The sequence below is a fragment of the Notechis scutatus genome, chromosome 6 (assembly GCF_049901735.1).
Source record: "Notechis scutatus isolate UNSWTSFEM ecotype Mainland chromosome 6, rNotScu1.2, whole genome shotgun sequence".
In the NCBI taxonomy this organism is placed as follows: Eukaryota; Metazoa; Chordata; class Lepidosauria; order Squamata; family Elapidae; genus Notechis; species Notechis scutatus.
In genome coordinates, this window is record NC_142014.1 from 68,243,298 (window position 1) to 68,255,260 (window position 11,963).

The 11,963-nt window shown below is 41.2% G+C and overlaps 1 protein-coding gene across 2 annotated transcripts; it reads left to right on the plus strand.

Annotated features, from left to right (window-relative positions):
• The first annotated feature begins 264 nt into the window (after positions 1–264).
• On the plus strand, positions 265–9,591 carry PEX26 (peroxisomal biogenesis factor 26). 2 transcript variants are annotated; one of them, XM_026678666.2, is made up of 6 exons: positions 265–615; positions 793–1,049; positions 2,794–2,940; positions 5,453–5,763; positions 7,693–7,839; positions 9,229–9,591. In XM_026678666.2, the coding sequence occupies exons 2-6, from the start codon at positions 829–831 to the stop codon at positions 9,330–9,332; spliced, it is 930 nt and encodes a 309-aa protein (XP_026534451.1). In that variant the 5' UTR covers positions 265–615; positions 793–828; the 3' UTR covers positions 9,333–9,591. The 2 variants fall into 2 exon arrangements, with proteins under 2 accessions (XP_026534451.1, XP_087824796.1); XM_087968670.1 differs by lacking the exons at positions 7,693–7,839; positions 9,229–9,591 and adding an exon at positions 6,830–7,685.
• The last annotated feature ends 2,372 nt before the right edge of the window (positions 9,592–11,963 follow it).

An 11,963-nucleotide genomic window follows, 5' to 3' on the forward strand; every position in this document is an offset into this window, starting at 1 on the left:
ATTTGGGCGGAAGGGACTGGAATGGAAATATATTAATATTGGAGCATGCAGAATTTTTTTTTTAAAAACCAGAAAGATCAGATCTGAGGAACCTTTAGAAAAAGCAGACCCACTGAACCCTCCCTCACAGTGTATTCGCACAACGCAACAACAAAAGCGCAAAATAAAGACAAATTAAGGTTTCGCGTTACGGTAGGAATCCCAACCCGCTTCCTGCTCCTCCCATTTTAAACTACTTCCTGTAAGAGGAGCCTTCTGGTTTTTGTAGTCCGGAACTCCTCTGCCAGCCTTTTTTTTCTTTTCTTTTTCCTTTCACGTTCCTACAATTTTTTGCACTGAAAACAAAAAGCACCCGGACTTTGCTGCAGAAAACGCACTCTGTGCGTCCCGGGGAAGCAGAGACGGGACTGCTGGAATCTCTTTTGCAGCCAGTGGTGAAGAAAGCAAGCGCGTTTCGGTTGTTTTTGCAAGGATTATTAGAGGGGAGAGGAAAAGGTTTGGGACAAGGATCAAGAGTCAATAAACCATCCTAGCTACACTTGGAGCTGGCCTTTCGCTTTGTGCAGATCGTTATCGCTGTTCGGCCTTTTTCTCTTGGGTACTGAAGACTGCAAGGTGAAATCTTTTAGTAGGACACAGTGCTAGCTGTTGCAATCCTCTACTCTTCTTTGTTAGCAACTAATTGCATGGACCGGGGTGATGTTAGGCGTGGAAATATATTAGGAGAATCCAAATAATCATCAAATCAAATTCCAAAACTGATCCACGCCCTGTTGTGTAAATTTTTCCCAGGCTTCCAGCAGGGCTGACTTTGAGGACCATGCCATAATGAAGAACGATTCGCCGGTGATGTTGTCTGCCGTCGCCAGGGCAAGGGGCCTATTAAGAAGCAGCGAGCCCAGCCTTCTCTCTCCAGCGGCACCCCAAGCAGTTTCCTTGTTAGAGGAAGCGGCTGAACTCCTGGTGTTGGACAGGGACTTTGCTGCAGCGGTGGACAGATGTGAGAAAGGCTGCCAGAGCCTTTTGGAAAACGATGGCGATTCTGACGGGTAGGTGCCAACTGGAATGAAGGGTGAGCATTCAGAACGGGCTGGTAATTGATTGTTCTTCACAACAGGTATTTTTTTTTAGATGCTGTTGGACTACTTGACCCATCCATTTTATTATTTATTGTTTGGGCTGATCAGAATTGGAGTTGGGCAAAACCTACTTTCTTATCTCTGCTTTTAAGGGAATGCTTTATATCTATTTATTTTTATTTATATTTATCTGGAATAGGGATGGAAATGGAAGTCTAAAGAATGAAGGGAATATATTATATGGGGACACTAAAAGAGTGAATGATAGACATATTATTTAAATTTGGGGCAGAGGGGTCTCCAAGTCTTTTGACCTGTATATAAAAGCCCGCAAAGTAATTTATAAATGTATTACAGCAAAATAATAAATGTAACTGAAGAAAAACAGTGAAACAGCAACGATAAAGGTAATCCTCGACTTAGGATTGTAATGGAGCTTGCCCATGATGGTCATAAGTCATGACAGTCATAAAGTGGTCACCTGTTGTGGTCAGCTGGCAGCCTGAGGAGACGGCAGCATAATTGGACAGTGGGGAAGAAGAATGGGCCTGTCCGGGAGTCTGGGGAGGACTTGGACAAGAGTCCTGAATCTGATACAGAGATGGGGCCAGGGCCATCTGGGAGTTGTGTGCTGACTCCGGAGCCTCCAGAATCTGACAGCAGCGAGGCAGAGGAACAAGGGAAGCCTGTTCCCAACAGGCAAGAGCAGCTAAGACAAAAGGGGTGACTCGGGAGTAAGGCTTGGAGATGATTGCCCCTCCCATAAGATATAAAGGAAGTGCAAAGGGACAGGAACCTTTGCAGGAAGCAACATTGTTTGCTCTGGTTGGTTTGGAACCTGAAAGCTCTGTGGTGAATTTGTGCTCAGTTTGGTTTTGAAAGAGTAATTGGTACTTTAGTTGTTAGCAGCACTTCAAGAAAGATAGTGGTGCATTCTTATCAGACTTCTTCTGAAGGACTTTGGCAGACTTCCAGGGGACTATTTATAACTGGTTGACACTCATTACGGCTATGAATTTCACAGCCGTTGAACTAAAATAAAAGGGTTTTAGATTTAATGTGTGTTTATTGGTGTCTCAGGAAGCCTTGGTCAGAACAGTCACCCACATGACTGACCCAATTTTGTGACCTTTTTTGCAGCAGTTGTAAAGTGACTGCTGCAGTTGTAAAGTGAACCCATTGCTAGTTATGGGGCATTTTTGTCAAAACCGGAAATACATGCTGGTTTTTGGCAAAAAGTCATTAAACAGTCATGGGAGTATAGGACATTGCAAACAGTTGTAAATGCAGTCTGGTTGCTGAGCCCCCCTGACAAGTAGTCACATAATTGCAAGATGTGGTGCTGTTGGAACTTCAGAACCAGATGGTAAGTACCTTTTGGGAGCCAGGCTTAATTTTGAGTGGTTGCTAAGCAGCTGGTCATAAGTCAAAGACTATTTACTTGTATTGCCAAATCTAAACCAAGCACACACTCAGTACAGAAGTCAAGCTTTCTGTTAGCAGATTTGTAAACTGGAAAATGAATTTTAATGATTGATTTATGTCATAAACCCTAATGTGGTTGGTTAAGCAAACTGTGGTTTAGTGGGTTATGTGAATCTTGACTTAGAATTGGAGCAGAGATTGCAGTTGGATTGGTTATAGGACTGCAGTTTTTCTGCTTTTTTTTGATTGAACCCCAATACACGTATATGAAGTGTTATCTGACTTGCAGATCCAACTCTGAAGATCTGAAATGCTCTTTGTGTATTGTTGGCATCCAAGCTTTGGCTGAAATGGATCGATGGAGAGAAGTCCTCCCATGGATTCTTCAGTATTACCACAAACCCAAATGTTGGCCTCCCAAAATTTTGGAGCTCTGGTGAGTCCCCTTTTTCTGCGTCTGAATGGCAAAACATATATTGTTCCACCCCAAGGAGGAATATTAGGCTGTATACATAGCTCCCACCTAAATATCAAGAATGTTTACAACTTAATCTTACACTAGAATTATGGGTACTTCCAGGCATGTCACTCCTGATTTTTAATTTAATAATAGGCAACAATTCTGTCATGTTTTTAGATGAATAGTGCTTAAATCAGGAATTGAGTTGAGACTAGATTTTTCTACACTCGCTGAGACAGTTTTTAATCTTCAGTAGGGGCGCAATTCCAGTTTTTAGAAAACCTCAAATCATTGTGGTCTTAGAGGTTAACCTTTTGAGAGCAAGTACTTAAGTTGTTTTAGCTGTTGAAGCAAAAATGTACCGCTTTAAATTATCTTGCAGTAGCATGGTTGGCTAAATACACTAGAGAGTTTTTTATTGTTTTTCTGCAGTCATGTTTGTTTTTCCTCCAAGCAGCTCAGGATGCTTTATACAAGGCTACCTCATTTTTATGGTCATAATAAGTTTGTGAGGTGGGTTAAGCTGAAAAGAGATGATTGGCTATGGTCAACCAGTGCAGACCATGATCCAGGCAAAGTGAAACCTAACCTCTCTCTCATGCACTCAGTCCACTATATTGCAGTGGGTATCCTCAGTGTGATTTCATACAGGTGACCAATACTCAAAGGAAGAAAATAAGATGGACTTCGGGAAATAAGGTGGGAAACATCAGGTCCCTATTAAGAGCAGATTTCTGGCATCCTGTGGGGGGGGGGGGGGAGAGAGAGAGAGAGAGAGAGAGAGAGAGAGAGAAAGAAAGAAAGAGAAAGAAAGAAAGAAAGAAAGAAAGAAAGAAAGAAAGAAAGAAAGAAAAGAAAGAAAACCTTTATTGGCTTGTGCCAAATAATCTTCACAGGAACGTAGTTCATAGCAAGAAAAGGTTTTCCTATCTTTATGTTATTACATAGGAACATTTGGGCACATTGACACATCCAGAATGTTGAGAACAATTTTGGATACTGGGAAAATAAGCCATCATTCAATACATGAGTCCAACATAATTTTTAGGTTGTTTTTTTAATTGCTTGTTAACAGGTGAAAGTAATAAACAATAATGTCTGTCTAGATCATAATTATAATAATGAACAAAAGCAGACTTGCCCAGCTTGTTGAGGGCAAGAAACCAAATTGATAAATGAAAAACAATAGTAGGACACAGAGGAACACCTGGCATGCTGGAGTTGGCAGTGGTTGTGAGGCCTAGAGGCATTGGAGGCATGAGAGCACTGCACCTTTGGGGGCAGTGGTGAATTGATTGACTTTGGAAAAAAGAAAAAAATATTTCTATAATAATATGCCCATGGTTCAGTTCTTTAATTGAAACAAAACCACACAAAAACCTATCTTTTCATTTCTACCATAGAAAGACACCTCAAAAGTCAGCGAAGACATCTCTTGAATCCAGTTGTTGACATCTTGGACAGTTGTTTTCTTTCCATCTACCGCCAGCTGCCATTAGGTCAGGGGTCTGCAACCTGCGGCTCTGGAGCCACATGCGGCTCTTTCGGTCTTCTGCTGCGGCTCCCAGTTGGCTGATCCCACCACTGGCTGGCCCCTCCCCTCCCCGTCACTCCTTGCCTTGCCTGAGAAGGTAAGGGTGATGGTGTGGGATGGAGACTCACTCTACATTCCAGAACAGGAGGTGACTGTGGGGGAGTAAGTGACGTAGAGTTGGCCAGGAGCATCCAGTCACACCTGTTGTTAAATTATTGGCCCCTGGTGTTTTCTTTTCTGTGGGAAACAGGTCCAAATGGCTCTTGAGTGTTTAAGGTTGCAGACCCCTGTATTAGGTAGAAAGACCAGAAAATCAACTCCATAGGAAGACTAGAGCCACACTTGATTGAGGTTTGCCATAATACCTGAATCTTGCACATCTGGTTGTGCTATCACTCCCCCCAACAATGTCTTATATCCCAGTGAATCAGGGAGACTTTTGCCTGAGCTAGTTCTGAATATTATTTTGTCTCCTGGGACTTAAATAATGTTTTGGCCTCCTTTGCCTAGGTAATAAGTCTTGCAAAAAGTTATCTCCCATACACACACCTATACTGGATAATTCTTTTAGCTGAACCACAGGATCTTCTAGCTTCTTAGGAAGTATGCAACTATCTGACTTGGTCTTTTTTTTTTCCTGATAGGTACATGGTCAAACTAAGCCTTTTCATTATTTTCAATATTCTGAGAATTCATATTAAACCCTAAGAATTGCTGGAAATAGATTCTGCTGGAGGCACATCCTTCACTTTGCTAACTTCCCCATTTCTTTCTTTTTTTTTAAATAAAAGCTAGGAGGTCTAATTATTTCAATCTTGCATCCAATGGGGCGCATGGAGGTTACATCTTACTGGTACTTTGTATATGGCACTTTTGAATGTCTTAAGACATGTCCAATTGAAATATAAATGTCTTAAATATGACTTAAACTGTTATTTGTATACTCTCTTTCAGCATCCTCCTCCATAGCAAAGTGGAAGAACCTCATGTGATGTTAGATGTTGGTGGGGACTGGTTATACTGCCCATCCAATCAGAACCTGTCAAGTTATGGCCTGTTGGCTCAGCTTTATCTTTTCCATGTGCTCTTGCCACTCGGACACTTTTCAGAGGCAGAGGAGCTGATCCAAGGTTGCAAAGCTTTGAGCCAGGAGCAGCGAGAAGACATGCACAAAACCCTTCAAGAGAAGCAGCATCAGTGGCTACAGAAAGAAGCATCTCCAATTCCTGAGGAGCAGCCAGAGATGTCATGGAAGCTGCAGTTGGGTAGGATTCTTGTAGATGGAACTCTGAATGTCTAAACGTTCTGTCTGGTCTTGTGAAATCATTTGCACCATTGCCTGCAATGAGCATTGAACTTGTGCTAAAGCAGAGATCTCCAAACTTGACAACTTTAAGACCTATGGACTTCAACTCCCAGAATTCCTCAGCCAACTATGCTGGCTGAGGAATTCTGGGAGTTGAAGTCCAGAAGTCTTAAAGTTGCCAAGTTTGGAGAGCCCTGCGCTAAGGCAGTGGTACCAGCTTGTGTTCTGGCAGTCCTGTTTCCTTAGATACATGCAATAGAACACAGAATCATATTGCTGGAAGGGGCCTTAGCATTCTTCTAGTCCAGTGGTGGCTAACTTTTTTGGGCTCCTGTGCCAAAAATTGTGCACGTGCTTGCACGCTCGTCCTCGCGTGCCAGCACCCAGAAGGCAATGCACGCCCCCCCACCCCCCTACATTTGCACGCGCAATCCCACCCCCCGCCGCCCCCTTACCTGCACTGCGCCTCACAGCTGATTTTCGGCCAGTTTGAGGCCTTTTTCGGCCTCCCAAAGGCTTGAGGAAGGCTTCTTCAGGCTTCTACAAGCTTTGTAGGCCAAAATCTAGCCCCATTTTGGAAGTGACGAAACGGGGCTAGATTTCAGCCTACAAAACTTGTAGAAGCCTGAAGAAGCCTTCCTCAAGCCTTTGGGAGGCCGAAAAAGGCCTCAAACAGGCTGAAATCAGCTGTGAGGCACGCACATGCGCAGTGAGGTAAGTTTGCCTACAGCTCTTGTGCCAGCACAAATGGCTCTGCGGCCACCTGTGGCACATGTGCCATTGGTTCGCCATCACGGTTCTAGTCCAACCCCCTGCTCAAGGCAAGAGCCTTATCCATCTCAATGATTGATGGCCCAAGCAGAGAGTTTTCTTGATAAAACTGTTGAGCAGGTTCAAGGAGAGAAAAGATCCGTAGTCGTCTCTCTCCCTTTGCATCGCATAGATTGGCTCTTCGTATTTCACAGCATCTGGATGTGCTAATTGTCATAATAATAAATTTAATTTATATGCCTTTTGATTCCCAGTAATTCTCTCCTTGAGGCAGATGGAAACTATGACAATTTCAATCAGAAGCAAAAACAGGTCTACAGTAGAGTCCATTCACCTTAGCTTAGATGTATACAGATGACTCATGAAACATTGTATGACTGTATGTTAAATCCTTTACCATTTTAGTTAAAGGAAAAAGAAAGATCCCAGGATGGAATTACAGAGTATCACTGTCAGTAAGAGGAGCTGGTATTAGGCCAGGTGAACAGATAATCTAACAGTGATTAATAATCTTGAAGAATACAGCTACACATAAGGAGCCCAAGTATTTTAAAGTGTAACATGTTATCTGAACTCCAAACAAGAATGGTGTAATTTATATTCTACAGGGCTAGTGTAAATAAGGGGTAATAAAGCTGTCCTATTACAGCCGATTAATTAGTGGAATAGATAGGTTACACCTTTTTTCAGAATAAAAAAAAACCCCAGTTTCTTAATTTGATTAAGTATGATTATTGCTGTCTAACAAACTCACCAGGAAATGTTTGATATACTTTGAAGAAATTAACTTTGTGTGCCTGTTAAACAATTATGCAGTTGTTTAAAAACAATGATCAAGACAGTTATAGATCCAATCTTGAGATATTTTAGAAAGAATTGAGTAAAGCAAACCCTTTTACACATTTAGTTCAACTTTGAATGTCAGGAGCTACTATAATAAATCTAGGTTATATAAATAACACACTAAATGACAGTTCATTTTTTTAAAGAATCTCCATTAAAACCTCAAAGAAAATATATAAAGTCATTCATCTTTAAAAAAATGAAACGAGAAAGCTCAGTTTTGGTGTTCTTGGTCCTTGTCATTTTCCCTTGTGAATTTTCTTTTGTGTTTCAGGTTCAGTGTCTCAAAGGATGTTGACCATCTTGGTCCAGTTGAGAAGAGCGCTGGAGTCTTTGGCAAGCCAGTTCAGTTCTATCCCCTTCAAAAAGACACTTTTGGCGGCCCTCCTGTTGTGTCTCATTGTAGTGAGACTTGACCCAGGTAGGGGACAGAGGAAAAAGAAGCATCTAGAGATATAGTTTCTTGTCTGAAGACAACTAGGAATATGGGGCAGAAAGTGGAGAAAATGAGTAATTAGACAATGGCACAATGTGTGAACCAAGAAGGATTCTGGGTAACTCCCACTCTGATGATGCTCAGGAAACTATTGAAAACCATCTGATCTCCCAAATATTGGAGTTGATTGATGGTGGAGCCCCTGTTGGTTTTTTTATTTTTCCTTTCTTCTTTCTTGCATATATCTGTTTCCAGGCTGCTTATGAATCCCTCTCTTTTTTATGGTATTCTTACTTTTTTAACTGTGATTGGAAATTGTGTAGCGTCTAAATTGCATAAATAAAATAAATCCTGGCTCTATCTTCTGGTCTTGGGATCTTGTTTTTGGAAGGTACTCCTATCACCACATGTCTTTAGACAAATGATTGTACTTAATATCCTCTAATCTCAATGTGTGAGATAGATAGAGATCCACATAACCTGTGCTTCATTATGTGTAAACGAAAAATGGGTTGATCAAAGGAAAATGCTGTTGTACCACTTCTTAAAACAATAGTTCAAGGTATGTGGCTATCAATTGTAGCTCTTGGGAGATAGATCTATCTTACAAGAGCTGAATGAAATCAAACATGATTGTTATTACAATTACTAATTTGATCCAAGTTACCAAGAAAAGCAGCTGGCAATTAGTTACAGTGAAAAAATGCATTATTATGATAAGCTTTAATGAGGAGAATACTAGTTCATTTAAAGATTAAGAATTTCATAACAATACATTATAGGTGCTGAGTTTGTTCAGAGGTAATAAATGTCAGAGGCAAAAAAAGTAGACACATGTAATTAAAATAATCTTATGCTGTATTTATAGCAAATGTGTTACTTCCTTAGAATGACTTGATGCCCAATGCTAAAGTTTCCTACTTGCCTCCTTGTATTTTTCCCCTTGCTTCTTGTGAATGTTTCCCTCATATCACAGTCTTAGGAGAGCAATGTTGTGGCTTTCCTTTTTCCTGGCCTCTGTGAGTTCTTCTGGATTGTCTGCTTTCTGCCAGAGAAACACATCCAAATTCAGAAGATTAAAGGTGTCTTCTCAATAGTAAGAGAGAGTGAGGGGATAAAATCCATATCCCTCAGAGTGAGCATTGATTGATGAAATGATTGATTAAAAAATCAGACTATCTGCCTATCTCAGATCTGACTATCTATCTCAGACAGATAGCTGCCTATCTGTGATTAAATCAAGCTTGAAGGCTGCCTTTCAAAACAATATCACAAAAGGATCCCAATTTGGTTGGGGGTGTATTGAAGCCACAAGGAAATTAGCATATGGCATTAATTTTATTTTTCTTCTATTCTCTTTCCCCTCCCTCCTAGCATCCCCTACTTCTCTACCCTTCCTCTACAGGCTGACCCAACTTTTCCATCAAGCTCGTTTGGCTTTACTTCCTCCAAGCAGAAGACCTCCTGTTCAAGACTAGCTTGTCATCTCTGGATACTATGATATGCTCCCAAGCCAACACTGCAGGTTTGGGGACAATGCTGAACATAAAGCTACGGGAGTTTCTTCCAAGACCAAGAATGTGTTCTGAAAGTAGATATGGCTGGATGGAATACAAAAGTCCATATTAAGAGGTTTCTCTTGTATTAGAACGTGCTTTTTGTGCTCATTCCTGTTTAGAAACATGTTTGTTTTAAGTGAGTGACATTTGCTTCCAAGTAAACATTGAGATCAAGGTGTGACAGACTATTTCAGGTGCTTTTTTAAATCTTCACTTTGGCAAGGAGACATTAAACTTTTTTTTCTATCTGGGAAAGACTATGCCTGCCTCTCCTCTCCTGGTATACATTTGTCATGCAGAAGTTTTTCCTTCTCTACCTGGCTGTGAGGCCCTCCAAACCAAAGAAAGACACCTGTTGATTCTTCCAAGTAGATTTCTTTATTCTTCCACACCTATAGACAGCATCTTGCCAGACTAAAGCATTCTACTGTATACATCGAGCATATTCTCTGAGAACTATTAAGGAGGCAATGTCTCAGCTACTTCTTCTCACACTATCTGGAGTGAGCTGCCTCTTATTTCTCTGGAATACACCCTTCTCTCATGGCAAGCCAGTCCACAACATTCCAGCACGGTGGCTGCCTTCAGATGGGATGGACAGCAATCCCATTGCCCTCATTCATCAGATCATATCTGGAGAGCAAACAGCTGGTGCAGATTCCATGTAAAATTTATGAGTGTTTTTGTGCAAAGAAGAGGAAGTGATTCTTCCAGAGAAAGCAGAGAAGCCACATCAAATTAAGTGGTTTTCTCTTTAACTTTAAGACTGAGCTGCCAGTGCAGAAAGCAAGATATGAAATGATTAATCACTTTAATCCCAACCTTCCTTTCATCCCTTTGCTCATCAGAGGCCCTGGGTCTTTTCGTGGGGAGTATAGACACTGCTTTTCCTGACTTGGTAGTGAAACCCAGAATCACCTTAGATGGGTAGCATATAAATGTAACAATTTTTTTTTAAAAAAAAGACCTTGCTAATGAGCGATAGATTCTTGTGATCTTCTGTGCAGGTCTTTATATAAGGAAGAGCTGTGATGCTTTTAGCAACTTTGCTCGTTATTTTGTAAGGGTTAGGATGAGTAAGCATTTTCAGGGATGGGAGAAATTTGCAAATGATATTACATGTTGTTCAAACCAGTTGCTGTCCCCGTTTAATGTCTATTTCATGTTTTAAAAAGTGTTTTGGTTTTATTTGTTTGGCATCTTTCATCATCTCTACCAAAGAGAAATTAGATGAAGAAGAAATGGAATACTACCAAGGCAAGATACCCACATAACAATGCTTTCTTTTCTTGCCTTCAAATCAGTCTTGATTCTTGGCAGCTATGAGGACAAATGCCAGGGGTTTTCTAGGCAATATTTTCAGAAGCACTTTGACCTTGTCTCCTGCTTCCTAGGGCTGAGAGGGTATGATGGGCTCAAGGGCACCCAGCTGGCTTCCCAGAATGATTAGAGCTCAAAATCCCCTGCTCTTAGTCCAGTGCCTTAACCACTAAAGCAAACTGGCTTGTATCTGCATGGATTGCAAAAGTATCCCAATGCGTTAGAAAGCTACATTTTTATTTTATTTTACTTGGGATTCAAAACATATGTTTGCAAAGAATGCTGATGTATACTTTTATGCTGATGTATACTTTTTTGTTTTGAATATTGAATGCTGCCCAGAGTCAGACAGTGTAAGAAATCTAATAAATGAAATTATTTATTTTCCTTCTTAACAGATAATCAGAGTTGGAAGGGACCTTGTAGGTCATCTAGTCCAACCCCCCGCCCAAGCGGGAGACCCTACATCATTTCTGACAAATGGCAGTCCAATCTCTTCTTGAAAGTCTCAAGTGATGGCGCTCCCACAACTTCCGAGGGCAACTTCTGTTCCATTGGTTGATTGTTCTCACTGTCAGAAAGTTTCTCTTTGTTTCCAGGTTAAATCTCTCTTTGTTCAGTTTCCATCCATTGTTCCTTGTCTGGCCTTCAGGTGCCTTGGAAAATAGATTGACCCCCTCCTCTCTATGGCAGCCCATCAGATATTGAAACACTGCTATCATGTCTCCCCTGGTCCTTCTCTTTACTAGACTAGCCAAGCCCAGTTCCTGCAACTGTTCTTCATATGCCTTAGTCTCCAGTCGTCTAATCATCCTGGTTGCTCTTCTTTGCACTTTTTCTAGAGTCTCAACATCTTTTTTATAGTGTAGTGACCAAAACTGGATGCAGTACTCTAGGTGTGGTCCTACTAAGGCTTTTTAGAGTGGTATAAGTACCTCACTTGATCTTGATTGTATCCCTTGTTAATGCAACTTAGGATTGCATTCGCTTTTTGGGCTGCTGCTGCACACTGCTGACTCATATTTATCTGGTTGTCCACTCAGACTCCAAGATCCCTCTCACAGTTACTCGGTAACGCTGAACTCCAGTTTTTGTTTTGACTTTGTCAATGCAATTGCAATAGATAAACTGTGTTATAGTTTGACCACATACCCCCTCCCCTGTAGGCAGCAGTAAATTATATTTTACAGGCTAAAGATAATGCTAAGTGGAACCCTGGGATGCAATGCT

Excerpts from the sequence above, each read along its gene's own strand:
- PEX26 (XM_026678666.2), top strand. The coding sequence starts at position 829 with ATGAAGAACGATTCGCCGGTGATGTTGTCTGCCGTCGCCAGGGCAAGG. Across the intron at positions 1,050-2,793 it reads AACGATGGCGATTCTGACGG|ATCCAACTCTGAAGATCTGA; the intron begins GTAGGTGCCAAC and ends TCTGACTTGCAG. Across the intron at positions 5,764-7,692 it reads GTCATGGAAGCTGCAGTTGG|GTTCAGTGTCTCAAAGGATG; the intron begins GTAGGATTCTTG and ends TTTGTGTTTCAG.